Source organism: Amia ocellicauda, chromosome 5 (assembly GCF_036373705.1).
Source record: "Amia ocellicauda isolate fAmiCal2 chromosome 5, fAmiCal2.hap1, whole genome shotgun sequence".
Lineage (NCBI taxonomy): Eukaryota > Metazoa > Chordata > Actinopteri > Amiiformes > Amiidae > Amia > Amia ocellicauda.
In genome coordinates this window covers 42074339-42087859 of record NC_089854.1, presented here as the reverse complement: position 1 = coordinate 42087859, position 13521 = coordinate 42074339, and the positions used below count along the sequence as shown (strand labels likewise).

Here is a 13521-nt window from a genome sequence, read left to right as displayed (position 1 = left end):
ATCGTGTGGTATACTGTAGATCTTTCAATGCTGTAGTGACTTGAATGAGGTTTTAATCTGAAGAATACTATACGCCTCCAAACGACTTCCCCGGACTGCATAGATCAGTGGTCTATATATGTAGCTCAGGTCACAGTCTAAAAGCTTTGACTGTGATGTATGAATACCATTTTAGCTTTGTCCAGGAACCTTATCTTATTGAAAACAAGCACACTGGATTCTTGGTGTACAGAGCATTAAAAATGGCATAGCTCAGTTTATATAAAGGATCGCTCTCTCTTCACCCATTCAAGATGACTCCTGGAACTCCCAGCAGCCAGTTTGTGGACTCCATGCTAAGACTGCAGGGCCAGGTGCTTCAAGCTTGGAGGCCCCTGAGACAGTCCTTCACATCCTGTGACAGGAGCAGGACCGGCTACATCCCCCTGCAGGACTTCAAAAAGGTAATGACACCCCGAGAAATTCACTACAAGGGATCTGTTTGACATGTAAGCAGGCAAACGGATTCCTTACATATTGGGGTCTGTGGAGTCCAGCTGCAATGATTAAAACATCAGACATCTTGTCATTGATTCCATCTCCTCTGGTAAACGTGGGAGAGTGGCTTTAATTTTGAGAAGTGTATGACTTATGAACGATTTCTCTGGAAATTAGCGGGATCCTCTGCATAAACATAGTGCTGATATTTTATTTGATAGTGTCTCTTCAATATGCCAGTTATGTTTGGATTAAATGAAAACTTTGACCCACCTGTTAATAAAATAATACAAAACTGCCGGTGGCGGCTTCATTTTCAGTAAGATGCTACTTTCACTCTTTCTACTCATAAATGTAACCGCTATGATATACATGTTTGTAGTTTGCTATTTGTGTGTGTGTCAAATTTCTGTTTTAAACAACAGAACATGCACATTAGATCACACTTAGAAAATCATTGAATGACATCACTGTTGTATTATTTAATTTGGCATCATCTGAATCCAGGTGCAGTCTGAAATATTGTTTAGTTTGCCTTTGCAAAGATGTATTTTTCATCCATTTTCTTGTAGGTACTAAGACAACACAGCGTGAACCTGTCTGAAGAAGAGTTTTTCCATTTTGCCGCATTCTTTGACAAGAAAATGACTGGGAAAATATCCTACAATGATTTTTTACGTGTTTTTTTAAGATGAAAAACACAACTATTTTGTTCTAATGCTCAAAACATCTCTTGAAACCAATTTCCAAAGCTTTGATTTCTTAATGCACTGTTTCCATGAATAGAGCTGAAGAATGCAATGCTGTTCACAACCAGCAGACAGCACCATTGAACAGTCTGTTCTCCTCGGAAATCATTTGAAAGTAAATAAATGCCATATTGATGTTTTTGCTCTAGTACCTCAGCAGAATATAAAAGAATATCAAGAAAATATCCTGGGGGAAAAATCCCCCACACAATTTCTAATTCTCTTAAAGAAGTTCTGAAAATATATTTTGATTATTATATTTATGGCCATGGTTTGAATGAAAATGTAGTTGATCTGATTGGTTGCAGTGTATAATTATGATACCTTAGCAGTTGAGTGTGTGATTCAATTTCCACCTGTCTTAATAAACACTTTCACACTGTTAATACAATTGTTTCATTTTTCATTTATATTTTGAGGACATTATCAGAACAAAATAAAGAATTACTTACACCAGTAGACCATACAAATATTACTATAGTATAATTTACAGACAAAAAAATATACAAATTATAAACCATTTATACATAAATTATTCTGAACCAGATCTATTATTATTATTAATATTACTCAGTCACATTTTATTAATTGCTCTTGAATTAAACCCAGAATGAACTCTGCCATTTGCTGTGCACTGGAAACAAAGATTTAATATTTAAACTTGGAAACTTAGTGAGTGGATCATTGAGTCACTGGAGATGTACACAGTTTGACAAATATACAGGGACAACAGAACCAGGTTATGTGTTTTGAATCCAGAAGATCCAAACACAAATGGTGAGTTGTCATTTGTGAAAATTATCATTTAGAAAAGCATGGGAGTTAAAGTTCAAGACAGGCATTATAGATGGTATTTCAATACTAACATTATTTTATGATGTGGCTATAGGGAGTTTGGAAAACCTTTTTTTTATTAAAAGAAGATTTTCAACAGTGTATTCAACACATAACACATTGAGATGTGCCAAAAAAAGAACAGCATGCCCCACGGAATGAACACAGCAGTAACAATTAAATTGTGTTATCAAAGAAAAGCAGGAATGTACTCCGCAGATGTAGACAGTGCAAACAGGAACAACCCCAACTTATACATTTCAGTTTGCAGGTGAGATCAATTCAGTTAAAGAAAGGAAAACAGGGAAATAAGAAAAGAAAAGGATATATCTTGCAAACACCCCAATTTCAGAAAAATAAAGATAATTGATACAATTCGACTACTATATATGTTTTATTTTCAGGCACATGCGTCTGTCTCTGGTGCCCGTGCTGTTGTGCACAGCTGCAGTCTTGCCTTGAGCCTTAATTCTCGGCTCGCTACTATGACTACAGAAGAAGCTCTCCTCTCACCCTGGAACCCACATACCTGCCTGCCTGCCCGGCCATCCACAGTTCAACAACATTGCTCCTACACACACACACACACACACACACAGAAAAACATACCTATACTTGTTAGACACTTCATATTTTATTCCTTTGAAAAAGAGGATGATCTGATTTAGAGTGGAGAATAAAATCCCAGTTATTAAATGTTAACTTTAAAAATGTATGAAGGTTTCTGCAACCCAATCAATTCACATCAGTGAGTTCTCAGTTTGAAATGATAACGGGGTATCACCTCTCAGTGCTCCCGAAAGCCCAGAACTGTTTGGTATCAGCATTATAAGCTGTACTATAATTCATAGTACCTATAACTAAATTGTGCATAACATTTGTGAGGACTGAAATTCGGCTTATCTATCATTCTTGTCATTATCATTTTCTTATTTAAGAGAAAATTATAATATTTATTGTTGTTGTTATTAACACACAGAAAAAAAATAATGTTTTCCATTTCAAAATAAGACTAATTTAATTTACACAGTACCAGTATATATATATATATTTGACTAAATCAGTATTGTTTTACCAAATAGGATTAAGAACCAACTTGCATTCACACAGTATAAAGGGAGATTGACAGATTTTAGATTCCAGGTAAAGTAGTGGGTTCTTTAATAAGTCACAGTACACAACATGTCCCCACTGAAGCCTACATTGTGAATAAAACATATGTAATTATATTTTTTTATAAATATTTGGGGATTTTAACAATAAAATTAAAACAGCATTGTTACGAATACAATAGGGCAATTAAATATTTGCCAAACAACCTTAAATCCGATGCTCTCTTCCAACTCCAAAAGCAACCTTAAAAGATGCAATTCTGATTGTGTGCTTACGGTAAACTTATCTAAGATGTCTGAAGTCATAAACAATGTAAGATTGTTTAGGTAAGCCTATTCTTATATTACAATACACTTTTACTTGCCTGCAGACAATAAACTGATGAACAAAGAATGACAGTGCAGTCAAGATGCAGCTAACTTGTGTTTGCGTATCTCAATTAGGTTTATTCACACACACACATTACATACACCAAAACAATGGTTAATACAGGATTTAATCATAATAAAAAAACTGCATTTTCAATTTTATTATAGAACTCATGAGCTGGAATTAAAAAAAGGTCCAGACATAGAAATGTTCCCAGTTGCATATCTGTGATAAAAGGGGTAGAATTTAAATTATTTCAAGATTAACTTGCTAAGCTCACAGGGTACGTATGTAGGGTGATCAGACAAGACAGGATTTTAAAACGGCATTCATCAGAAAACACTTTAACTTTTAAATCTATCATTACACCTTTGCCAAATTGAGTTTTGCTGCTTAACTACACTGCACTACAATAATACACTGCAATACAGTTTTAGAATTTTTTTATAGCTATGCATACATTTGCAGTTATAATTATGCCTATTTATTTTACTACTACTAATAAAAAAAGTTAACAAAGTAAAGGCATTTGGCTTTTCCTCTCGTTTGCGGTCCTGTATTTCAGCTTTAATAAAGAAAGATGAATTCTCATCAACAATAACAAAAGGGATAAAATCTTTGCTGAAGCCCTATCCCAAGAACACAAAACAAAGAGCTTAGTGATGCTGGGCTTTGCACATTTGTGAGCAGCTGATCAGAAGTGAGTGGTTTGCTGTGCACAGTAATTAAGCACCGACACTCATCTGGGCAAAAGTGTAACGCTCAATTTGCACGTTGAATTCCTTTCAGTGTAAAGGGCAACGCTAAAATCCCGTCCCATCTAAAGTGTCAGCCTATACTCATGTGATGGTAATATCGCCTATAGTGTTCGTACTGCAATAAATGCTTTGCGATATTACATTGGGGTGGGTGATGAAAGGATGAATGCTCTTGAGCTTATTAGGCCTAAAGAAATTACTTGGAGAGCAAAGGAGCAGCTTGGCACAGATTTTCAAATGGACAAGAAGCTTACAGAAAGTTGTAATGAGTCTTCAGGGATTCAGTCAACGCGTTTGACATTCAGTTCCAGGGAATGTAAAGACAACTTCATCCAAGTTCTCCATGGCTGTGATTTGTGCGTACTGTGGCTTTTAATGGCGTAAGGATCATCAAAACCGGGACGTTGATCTAAGGAAGGATTCTAAGAGGCGTGACAAAAACATATCTCATCCGTTTTACCCAGAATGCTTAGTACCTATTATACATTTCTTGGGCTAATAACCAACTATACGGTGTTTGCCTGTCATCCTCATTAAGCCATGCGGTGGGCCCTGAAAACAAATATTTATTCAGCATTTATTTTATACAGTGTCTCAATACAAAATACAAGAAAATTGGAATAAATACTAAAAGAAACAAAGGAAAAAGAATAGGCAATATAATATTGTTATAAAGCTGCCATTTGAAATGTCAGTATCAATAGAGTATCGAAGAAAATTCTCATCAGTCCTTCACACTTTCCGTTGTCACTGGAGATTGTCAGCTGATTTAAGTGCTACAATGTTTGTTTTTTTAAGTTTTTTTAAGTTTTTTTTTACAAACACAGAAACATCGGTTTCCGCTGGATCGTCCCCCTTTAGTTTTTCTTGTCAGACTTGTGTCAATAGAAAAATACAACGCTACACAACACTGCACATGTAATGCTACTTGAAGCGGAGGTGCGACTTGGCCTCTGTGAACAAAACCCCCCTCCTCTGTACACCCTCTCTCCCCCGATTTGTCACTTAAATACGGTTCACAAAACTACCGGAAAGGACTTTGACAGTCATGTGCTTCTTGGAGTCGGCAAGTCGAACACTATCGGCGGGTTCATGGGCTGGAAGTTCACCGTGCAGGCGGAGGCGTTGACGAACGTGGTGGCGCCATCAGTCATCACACCGTAACCTGTCAGAGCACAAACACAACCGGCTGACTCTCAAGCAGATTCTTTCAAAAGGCTGATGTTGATGTGTTTGTGTCTCAGTTACAGTTGTTTAATTTCCCAAAAATGCCTGATCTACTTTCTAATATTGGAAACTCCTGGGACACAGTGTTCCAGATACGAAAACAGCCCAGCTGACGAAAAGTTTCAGCGTGTCTTGTGCATCGTGGCGCAGTGTCGGGCTACAGAGAGGCAGATGTAAAATGATGAGCTTACATTTAATTTGAATAAGTCATTGACCCCTTTCCTGAGACGTGGACACTGTAGGACTCCACAGTCTATTTGCGGTGAGTGAACTAATCATAATTTTACAATGCCTCTCGCAGCTGTATTTGGAAGTTACTGGAGGGTACATGGAGAACAATGTGCAGAGTCTGATGTACTGCTTCGCCTCCAGAGGAATGCTCGATAATATGAATAACAAATGGAAAGCTTTTAAATTACAGTAACTGTCCAAAATGAGCCTCACATCGTTGTATCAAGTGTCTATCACTCCACTGTTAACCCGTGCATATTGAGGCTCAGCAATGTTACAGCGTCAGTGGGTGTGATCTCACTGAGGAAGAGAAACGATAGTCAGGGCTGTGAAAAAGTACGTATCTGTTGACTGAACAAGATCAGACGAGAACAATGGGCAGGTGAATGGAGGCTACACTGACTAGGCCCACTGTCTACTTGGTGACACTAACCATCACAAGTCTCCTGGGGCTCGAATTCAGGACTACTGTCCTGGTCCTGCAGAGACGAGAACTGTGAGCCAGCAGGTTTCATAGGTCACTATTCTTTAACAAGGAGATCTACATGGGGGAAATTTTCTGCGCAGCCGACAGACCCGCAGTGCCAGCCACCTGCGCTGATCTTCCCGTTGGTTGTTACCTGGGCTGCGGTTGCCAAAGAGACTGTTGTGACTTCATCAGTGGTGGCAGATGCATGAGATCTGCTGCTCGTGTTCGGCTACACTCCCCATCTGACGGATTCATTCCACTAATCAGGTTAACTCAGATTTTGGAGTTGTGCCTCTGCAGGGGTCTGAGGGGGGTTGTTGGTCAATGTAGTAGTGGTTGAAGCACTGTTAGGTCCACAACCTCAGTGCAATCTCCCCACAGTCTAAATATTTTTCTTCTGATTCCGAATGATAAAGACATTCAGGCATCACCACCTCCTTAGACCTCAAAAAACCTCTGGAGGCTAAACTGCGCCACACAGAAAGTCCCTTTCATAGTTGTTTTTGGGCTGCACATGGTGTCAATGTACCCTCCCAGACTCTGATGATGTCACTTGGCTTACAAACCTTCCTATATGTGTGTGTGTCCCTTTATTGTTTCTGTGGATATATGAACTGAATGAGCTGAATGTTTAAATACAAAGAACAAGACAAGAAATTTGTCAAAATATAACGTGTTAAAGTCTATATTTGGCAGTAGTTCAAAATACACATGCAGTTACCAGGAATTTTGAGTGATCTTACCTTCATGAATGTGCCCAAACACATGAAGTTTTGGCTGTACTCTTCTCTGGACAGTGTTTAGTAATTCCATGCATCCAACTCGTTGCATTTTCTTGGGAACCCAGTCCAAAAACCCTATGATGAAAATACATCATTTAACAATCTACAGTTAAAATAGTAAAGCAGGGCTCCTCAGCTCTGGTTCTCAAGGGCCACAGGCTAACATAATGTATACATCTCTTTAATAAATGATCTGCTTAAGACCTGGGAAAAAGGTGAAAATGGCTGAGTCAAGTGAAGAGCTTTGCTGCAATGAAACCCAGAAATTCTAAGACCAGTAGACTTGAGTCAAGGGCCTCCATAACAAGACCACAACAAGGCAAAATGTGAACAATCAAGTTCAATTCAGTTACAATACAAAAATATATAATGGAACCATATAAATGTGATATTTAGAGATGCTATTTTTTTCTTCAGGAATATACACAAAATCCACTAAATACCAAATACACTAAAGCATATAAAATAGTTACATAATTTCTATTATCAAATTTGACGAAGAACACTTTATAGAAACCCCCAAACTTCATTGTTGCATCAACCGTTACATATTATGATAGTACACAAAATGAAGGCTGATGGGGAAAAAAAAATGAAATAAGAAAGCTACCTTTAAAAACAGAATGTAACACCTGATTTATTGTCTGCACAGCAAAAACTAGCCTTGTCAGATGGGAAAGTGCTGATTGCAGAGTGGAACATGGGAATCAACTAGAAGAATAAACTACTTTTTTGAAATGCTACTGTCAGCATTTTATGGTACAAGTCTGCCAACCCAAATAGCACCTGAAATAAATAAGAAAACCAGCAAAAGGAAAGGCTTTGATTATCAGTGTATTGTGCTACAGGATTAAAATCAATTGCAGTTTTAACAGGTTTTTATTCGTGCCACTGTATCCTTGTAGAAATCTGCAACACTCCCAAATGGTCATTATAATATTGCTCCCCTCTGTATTTTTTTTTTTTTTGCAGTATACTGCGTTTCATAAAAAAGAGCTCATGATTTACTGTGCTACAAAACAGTGGATCAATTTTGCATGCATTATCAGTCTTTTGAAGCATCTCCATATGCCCAAGTCTTATAAAGAGCTCATTGTAAACACTTGGCTAAACAAAACTGAAAATAATTTATCGTGCTTAGCAGTCGGCTGCAATAACAGAAATGAATCACAACTCAAAAACGATGGGAGGTTTAAAACAGCATGGTTACGAGGCAGGAATATGGGAATAGGCAGTAGAAACGAATGTAAAAAAAAACCATGCAGTTTTGCCGCATTCTAGTAGAGTAGATCTCAGTCACTCTCCTGGGTGCAAGACAGGGAAGGGAGCGATTAATCCCACTGTGTAGTTATCAGGATATCGCACTATTCAATTGAATCAAATTTAATTTACAAAAAGGGCTATTTCACCCCCCTCTTTAGAAAACATACAAAATTCAATGTTGTTTTTCTAGGTGCCAATGCAGCTTTTAAATAATTTTAGTTGATCGAACTAACCAAATTACTTTTGGGTCTATTGGCCTATTTAATAGTATTTCGTAAAATAAAAACAATATTAACTATATAATAACTATATTTCTTTATCAGTGTAAAGATTATGTATGTGCTTGCTATATCACGCTCTGAAGCTCAACTTGTAATGGTAATGATTTAAAAGGTATCTGCTTAATTTGCTTCTATTGGGTTATGGAAGGATTCGGTGTCTCTTAGCAGTGCACACTTCAACTCTTTAGAGGAAACAGGCTATTGGATGCAACTGAATGGGACCATTTGAGACACTAGATACTCAAATTTAGGGATCTTAATTTTCAAACTAAACTTGAAAAGTAAGTTTCCTGCATCCTGCAGTCTTCCTTTATCATCCTCTCAGATTCTCCAGAATTCAGTATTAATGAGTTATGTGGGGGGTTAATGTGATGAGAATGAATGTGGGAGGGTTTGCTTTCTTTGACTTCTTCTTTAATAGATCAGCCTGCACACAAGACTGGGACAGTCGACAATGGAAAACCTGAGCACTAAACTGTCTGTGCCCAGAGGGCTGGGATGGGGAGTGGAAGCACGTTGTCTCTCATCTTCTCCGACTCACCTAGCGGAGGACAGTGTGTGATAAGGATGTCAGTGGAGTCGGGAATGAGGTTCCACTTGTCCAGAAGAGCCTGTCCCCGCGGTAGGTTGAACCCCCATCCATAATACCAAGGCTGCCTGTCCGGGGGGTTAAACAAGAGTATTTCTAATTAAAGATTCAAAAAGATCACCAAAATTAACATTCAGATTTCATGCGCAGCCATTCTGTCTATATCACTCACTCTCTGCTTTCCCCCCTGAGGTGTTTTTCATTTCATATTATCAAGATGAACTGGTTTACCTCTCCCCCCCTCCCATCCTAAAGAGACTGGCTAGCTGGGCAGACAGAATGTGAAATGTTGGCACGTTTGATCCACATTCACAACTTTCAGTTCTTTAATCTAAGGAAATGATGGACATAGTACAGACCCAACACAGACTTAAGTGAGTTGTAACCCATCTTTGATATAGCATAGTCCAGCTTTACAGTATGAATGATCATTAGCCAGTGTGAGAAAATTTAATTGAAAACTCACACCATATTCGCCTGTTGATTTAAAACATATTAATAAACCTACTGTATTATTTTGTATTACTACTCTGGTTAAATGTAAGTAGAAAGACATTAAATTACATATTCTTTTATAGATTTAAATACAAATATATATTCACATACAATGCTTCTGAAAACCCTTCAGGTGCTCTCATGGGTTTATTGTCCTATCCCTTGATAGACTTGACTAGCTAGGACTCAAAGAATTCTGATTGAGATACAAAACACAACATGAGCCAACCATTATGCAAGTTTACCAGCGTAAATTAAGCATGCGATTTCTGTACTTTTAACAGGGTTTTCCTGTAGTGTTACTGTGGTTTACTAAGGTTCAAACAGGGGAAGACAGTGCCGATATTTCCATTGGTTCAAATGCATGCCTTGAGGAAGCATGCAGTCAATCTACACAGCCTGCCTGAAAATGATTGGTATCTAAACAAGGGAGGCTTATTTCAAGTTTCAGAGGCCCTGTACCTTTTAGAGGACAGGACTGACTGTTCAACAGTGACTGCACTAAAAGCCTGTGGAGAGGGTCCCCTCTTATTGCATTTCACTCAAGCAAGGAATGGTGTTTCTTCATCCATGACCTTCAACACTCAATTATAAATCATGGCCCCTGTCAAAACCTGAGGTGTTTTCAGGAGAGGGTTCCAGTGTGTTTACATCTCCAGAGAACGGCAGCAGGTCACAGACTGACCTTGCTAAACAACGACTGGACTCGGTGGGAAAGAGCTATTTGACAGACCTGGAGAGCATCTGACTTGCTATATGATTGGCCATTGAGAAACTGAACAGTTAATTCAAGAGGAACTTGGACTTGGCATTTGATGGAATGTATATAAGATAGCAGAGAAATCATTTTGTGCAAGCTTTTACTTGAAATTGAAAAAATTAAATAAAAGAGTGTCAGCTAAGTAGTTTTTCAGGAATATTTATTTAATGAAAAATGCCACTAGGTCTACTGATCTTTTTCTTTTTTTTGACAAATCTAAATCCAAATGTAGATGAGAAGCTGAGAAGAGTGAGTCACTCTGGCAATAAGTACACAAACTAAACAAGTGACGAGAGCTGGAGGAAACAGGAGACAGCTGGCTATTAAAAAATCCTTGTGCGAGTCTCAAAGTTAGATGACTTTGTCTGGCTTAGAACAAACATTACAGTTTGTGGCAATCACCAGGCCCCATTCCCTGCTGCATTCACAATGGATATTTACACATTTTGGTGAAACTTCAAATTGTTTATACTGACGAACAATACTGTATTATATCAGCATAACCCTTAAATGTCAGTTTATACCCAATGTCATATCTCATGTTTTTTTTTTCTTCTCCAAGTTTAATATACAAGTATAACTTCATAACCATGGAGAGGCTTGTGCAATATGTCTGGTTTCCTGCAGTGGTTTACACATTCTTGTCGGTTGGAAGGCATTCTGTAGTTTTGCGGTGAGACCCCCAACTTCCATTCTAAAGGCCATCTGAGTGCCTGATCCAAAAAGCCCCCCACAGAGCGATCAACACCCTAGGCCAAAAGACCAGTCCACTGTACATGATTCCCACTGAGAAGAGGTCAGGGGACTGGTATTGTGGCGTAGGGGTTTGTTGCTCTGTTGTATGATTGTCCTGCTCAGGAGCTCAGAAGCGTGCCTGTGATGGAGGTTCAAATCTGGCCTATTCAACATACTCTCAACATTTTCTTATCTCTCAGTGGCTCATTATGAGAGCTAGTGCGACGACTGGATGGCTCATGGCTAGAATGTCACCTTTCACTCTGCTGGTTCCCTGATCTGATGGTTGAGAGATAACCATACGCTTACTAAAATCTCCAAAGCGAAATAAAAACGAGGTACTTGGTGGGATGCCTTGTTGCCCACCAGCTTGATTACAGCAGCAACAAGCTTGACTGACAGTGTAGAAATTAACATGTCACTAACAATTCGGTGGCAGATCCATCTTTCATGGCGGTGTTAAGCACTTTGCGCTATTGGTTGTTAGCTCTCGTACAACAGCCTTTTTAATTTGCAGAGCGCAGTCAATTGTAACTGTAACTTATATTGGAAAGTATTCGCCTTGGTTGCATTTGACTTCAGAGGATCGTGTGGGTTTTATTTATTTATTTATTTATTTATTTATTTATTTATTTATTTATTCATGGTTTAATGCCGTTTCCCTTCCTTTGCCGCAGCCATCAGAGGATATGCTTGCGACGAAGAACACAGAAGGCTCCCCGTTTGGCTGTGTACCTGGGATAAGAGCTCAGTGCTCCCACTCACTGTTGACTACAGCCTTGTCACTGGGAAGATGTGCAAGATGCATTAGTCATGCCATGAAAAACAAACTAAAACAAACCTAAAAAATACTCAGCTCAGACTCTTCTTGTAGCCTTAACAATACAAGAACATACTCAATGAATTGCCCTCATATAGTTTGCCTCTGGCATCTACTTACTACTGCTTGGTCTCCCTGTGGAGTCGTAAAATAAACTGCTCTTTCATATTTGGCTACCACAGTAGATTTTGGCTAGTTGGTTGTGCTTTTCAAAAACATTTGCATTTTGGTTTTGCAGACTGAATGCCTGGATATCTACCTCACTACACAGCATGAAAGAACATACCAAGAAACCTTCAATATTCTGAACAAACGTTTGTCAAACGTGTGGTTTCACCCCTTTTAATAGAATATTTTTTTAAGTGACTGCACTGCTATTTTGAGTGTTTTCCAGTATTTTAATTATTACCTTGATCTTGTTACTTGAAACAACTACAACTTTGATCTCCTCAGATATGAAAGAGCTCTGGAGGACTCCATCAGAAGCAGAGCTAAACAGCCAGGTATTCAGTTTAAGGCTGTGCTTTTTGTGAAGCTCCAAAACATGGCAAATGGCAACACCAACAGGAACAACTAGGCCCGGATAAAATCAAAACTGGAAACCATCTTTTATACATGAAAACCTAATGGAAATTCGGATTCACATAACATACAGAGGACTGTGAACCTAGAGATTCACCCATCCAATGCAGGAATTGAGCTTTGATTGAAATACAGCTAAAATATTTACATTTGTATTCTATTTAAAATATGGAAAAATTTAAATACAATTCTAAAATGAAATAAATCTTTCTATCTTTAGCCTAGGATAAAAATTTCATAATTTTTGGAACCATTTATATATTATTTAGTACAGACGGTCAAGTGGGAAACATATTAAACACCAGAGACTTTGACCTATTTTTAAGCTTTATTTTTGCCAATTAATATTCAGATAGTTTATGTATAAGAGAACAGTCAAAACATTTCTGATGAACCATCTTGAATTCTGTAAGGATGGTTAGAATGTGATTAGAGTTCCCAAAACATTGAAATGAACCTTCATATATTAATAGCAATAGTGAAATATTTATGTTTGTTTTAAAATGGATCTTTCAGTGTCTTAAAAAGTCTAAAGCTATTTTCTCATTTATTGTTAAGTCTTAATTTCTTAAAGGGGGCTGTCACACAGGGGAAGCTGAAAAGAGCTCTGCACATCCCAATCATTGTTAATGGAAACGACTAAAAGTACTGATATATTACAATTTTCAGTTGGTGTGTCAAATCACGTTCATATCCTCAGTAGTTCAAGGAAACTGGCAATGAAGAAGGTCACGTTCCTGCACAGACACAACCTCAGAACTGAAGAACATCTCCGGGATAACTAGGACAGGTGAATCAGGAAGACACCTTGGAGACCCACTTCTCCCCTTGCATCAGAAAAACTTGCGGACAGAGAAATTGCACAATATCTATCAGATATATATAAGAGACTGCAGAGAGACTAGGTAAAAGGGTGGGCCTACACTCTGACATACATTGCGAACAGTGGGGTTTTGTTGTTGTTGGTATTTGTCCGGTATGTTACCG

The 13521-nt window shown here is 38.2% G+C and overlaps 2 protein-coding genes across 2 annotated transcripts in view; one reads left to right on the top strand and one right to left on the bottom strand.

Annotated features, from left to right (window-relative positions):
• efcab6 (EF-hand calcium binding domain 6) overlaps positions 1-1603 on the top strand; it is a 38011-nt gene extending 36408 nt beyond the window's left edge. Inside the window, exons 30-31 of the mRNA XM_066705263.1 lie at positions 294-443; positions 1050-1603. Coding sequence (XP_066561360.1) covers positions 294-443; positions 1050-1172 — 273 coding nt within the window. The 3' untranslated portion in view covers positions 1173-1603. The remainder of the gene's footprint in view (positions 1-293; positions 444-1049) is intronic.
• Positions 1604-3197: 1594 nt separating this feature from the next.
• The window catches only part of mpped1 (metallophosphoesterase domain containing 1), a 43284-nt gene continuing 32960 nt past the window's right edge, over positions 3198-13521 (bottom strand). Inside the window, exons 5-7 of the mRNA XM_066705262.1 lie at positions 9095-9210; positions 6971-7084; positions 3198-5465 (exon numbers count right to left, since the gene is read on the bottom strand). Coding sequence (XP_066561359.1) covers positions 5347-5465; positions 6971-7084; positions 9095-9210 — 349 coding nt within the window. The 3' untranslated portion in view covers positions 3198-5346. The remainder of the gene's footprint in view (positions 5466-6970; positions 7085-9094; positions 9211-13521) is intronic.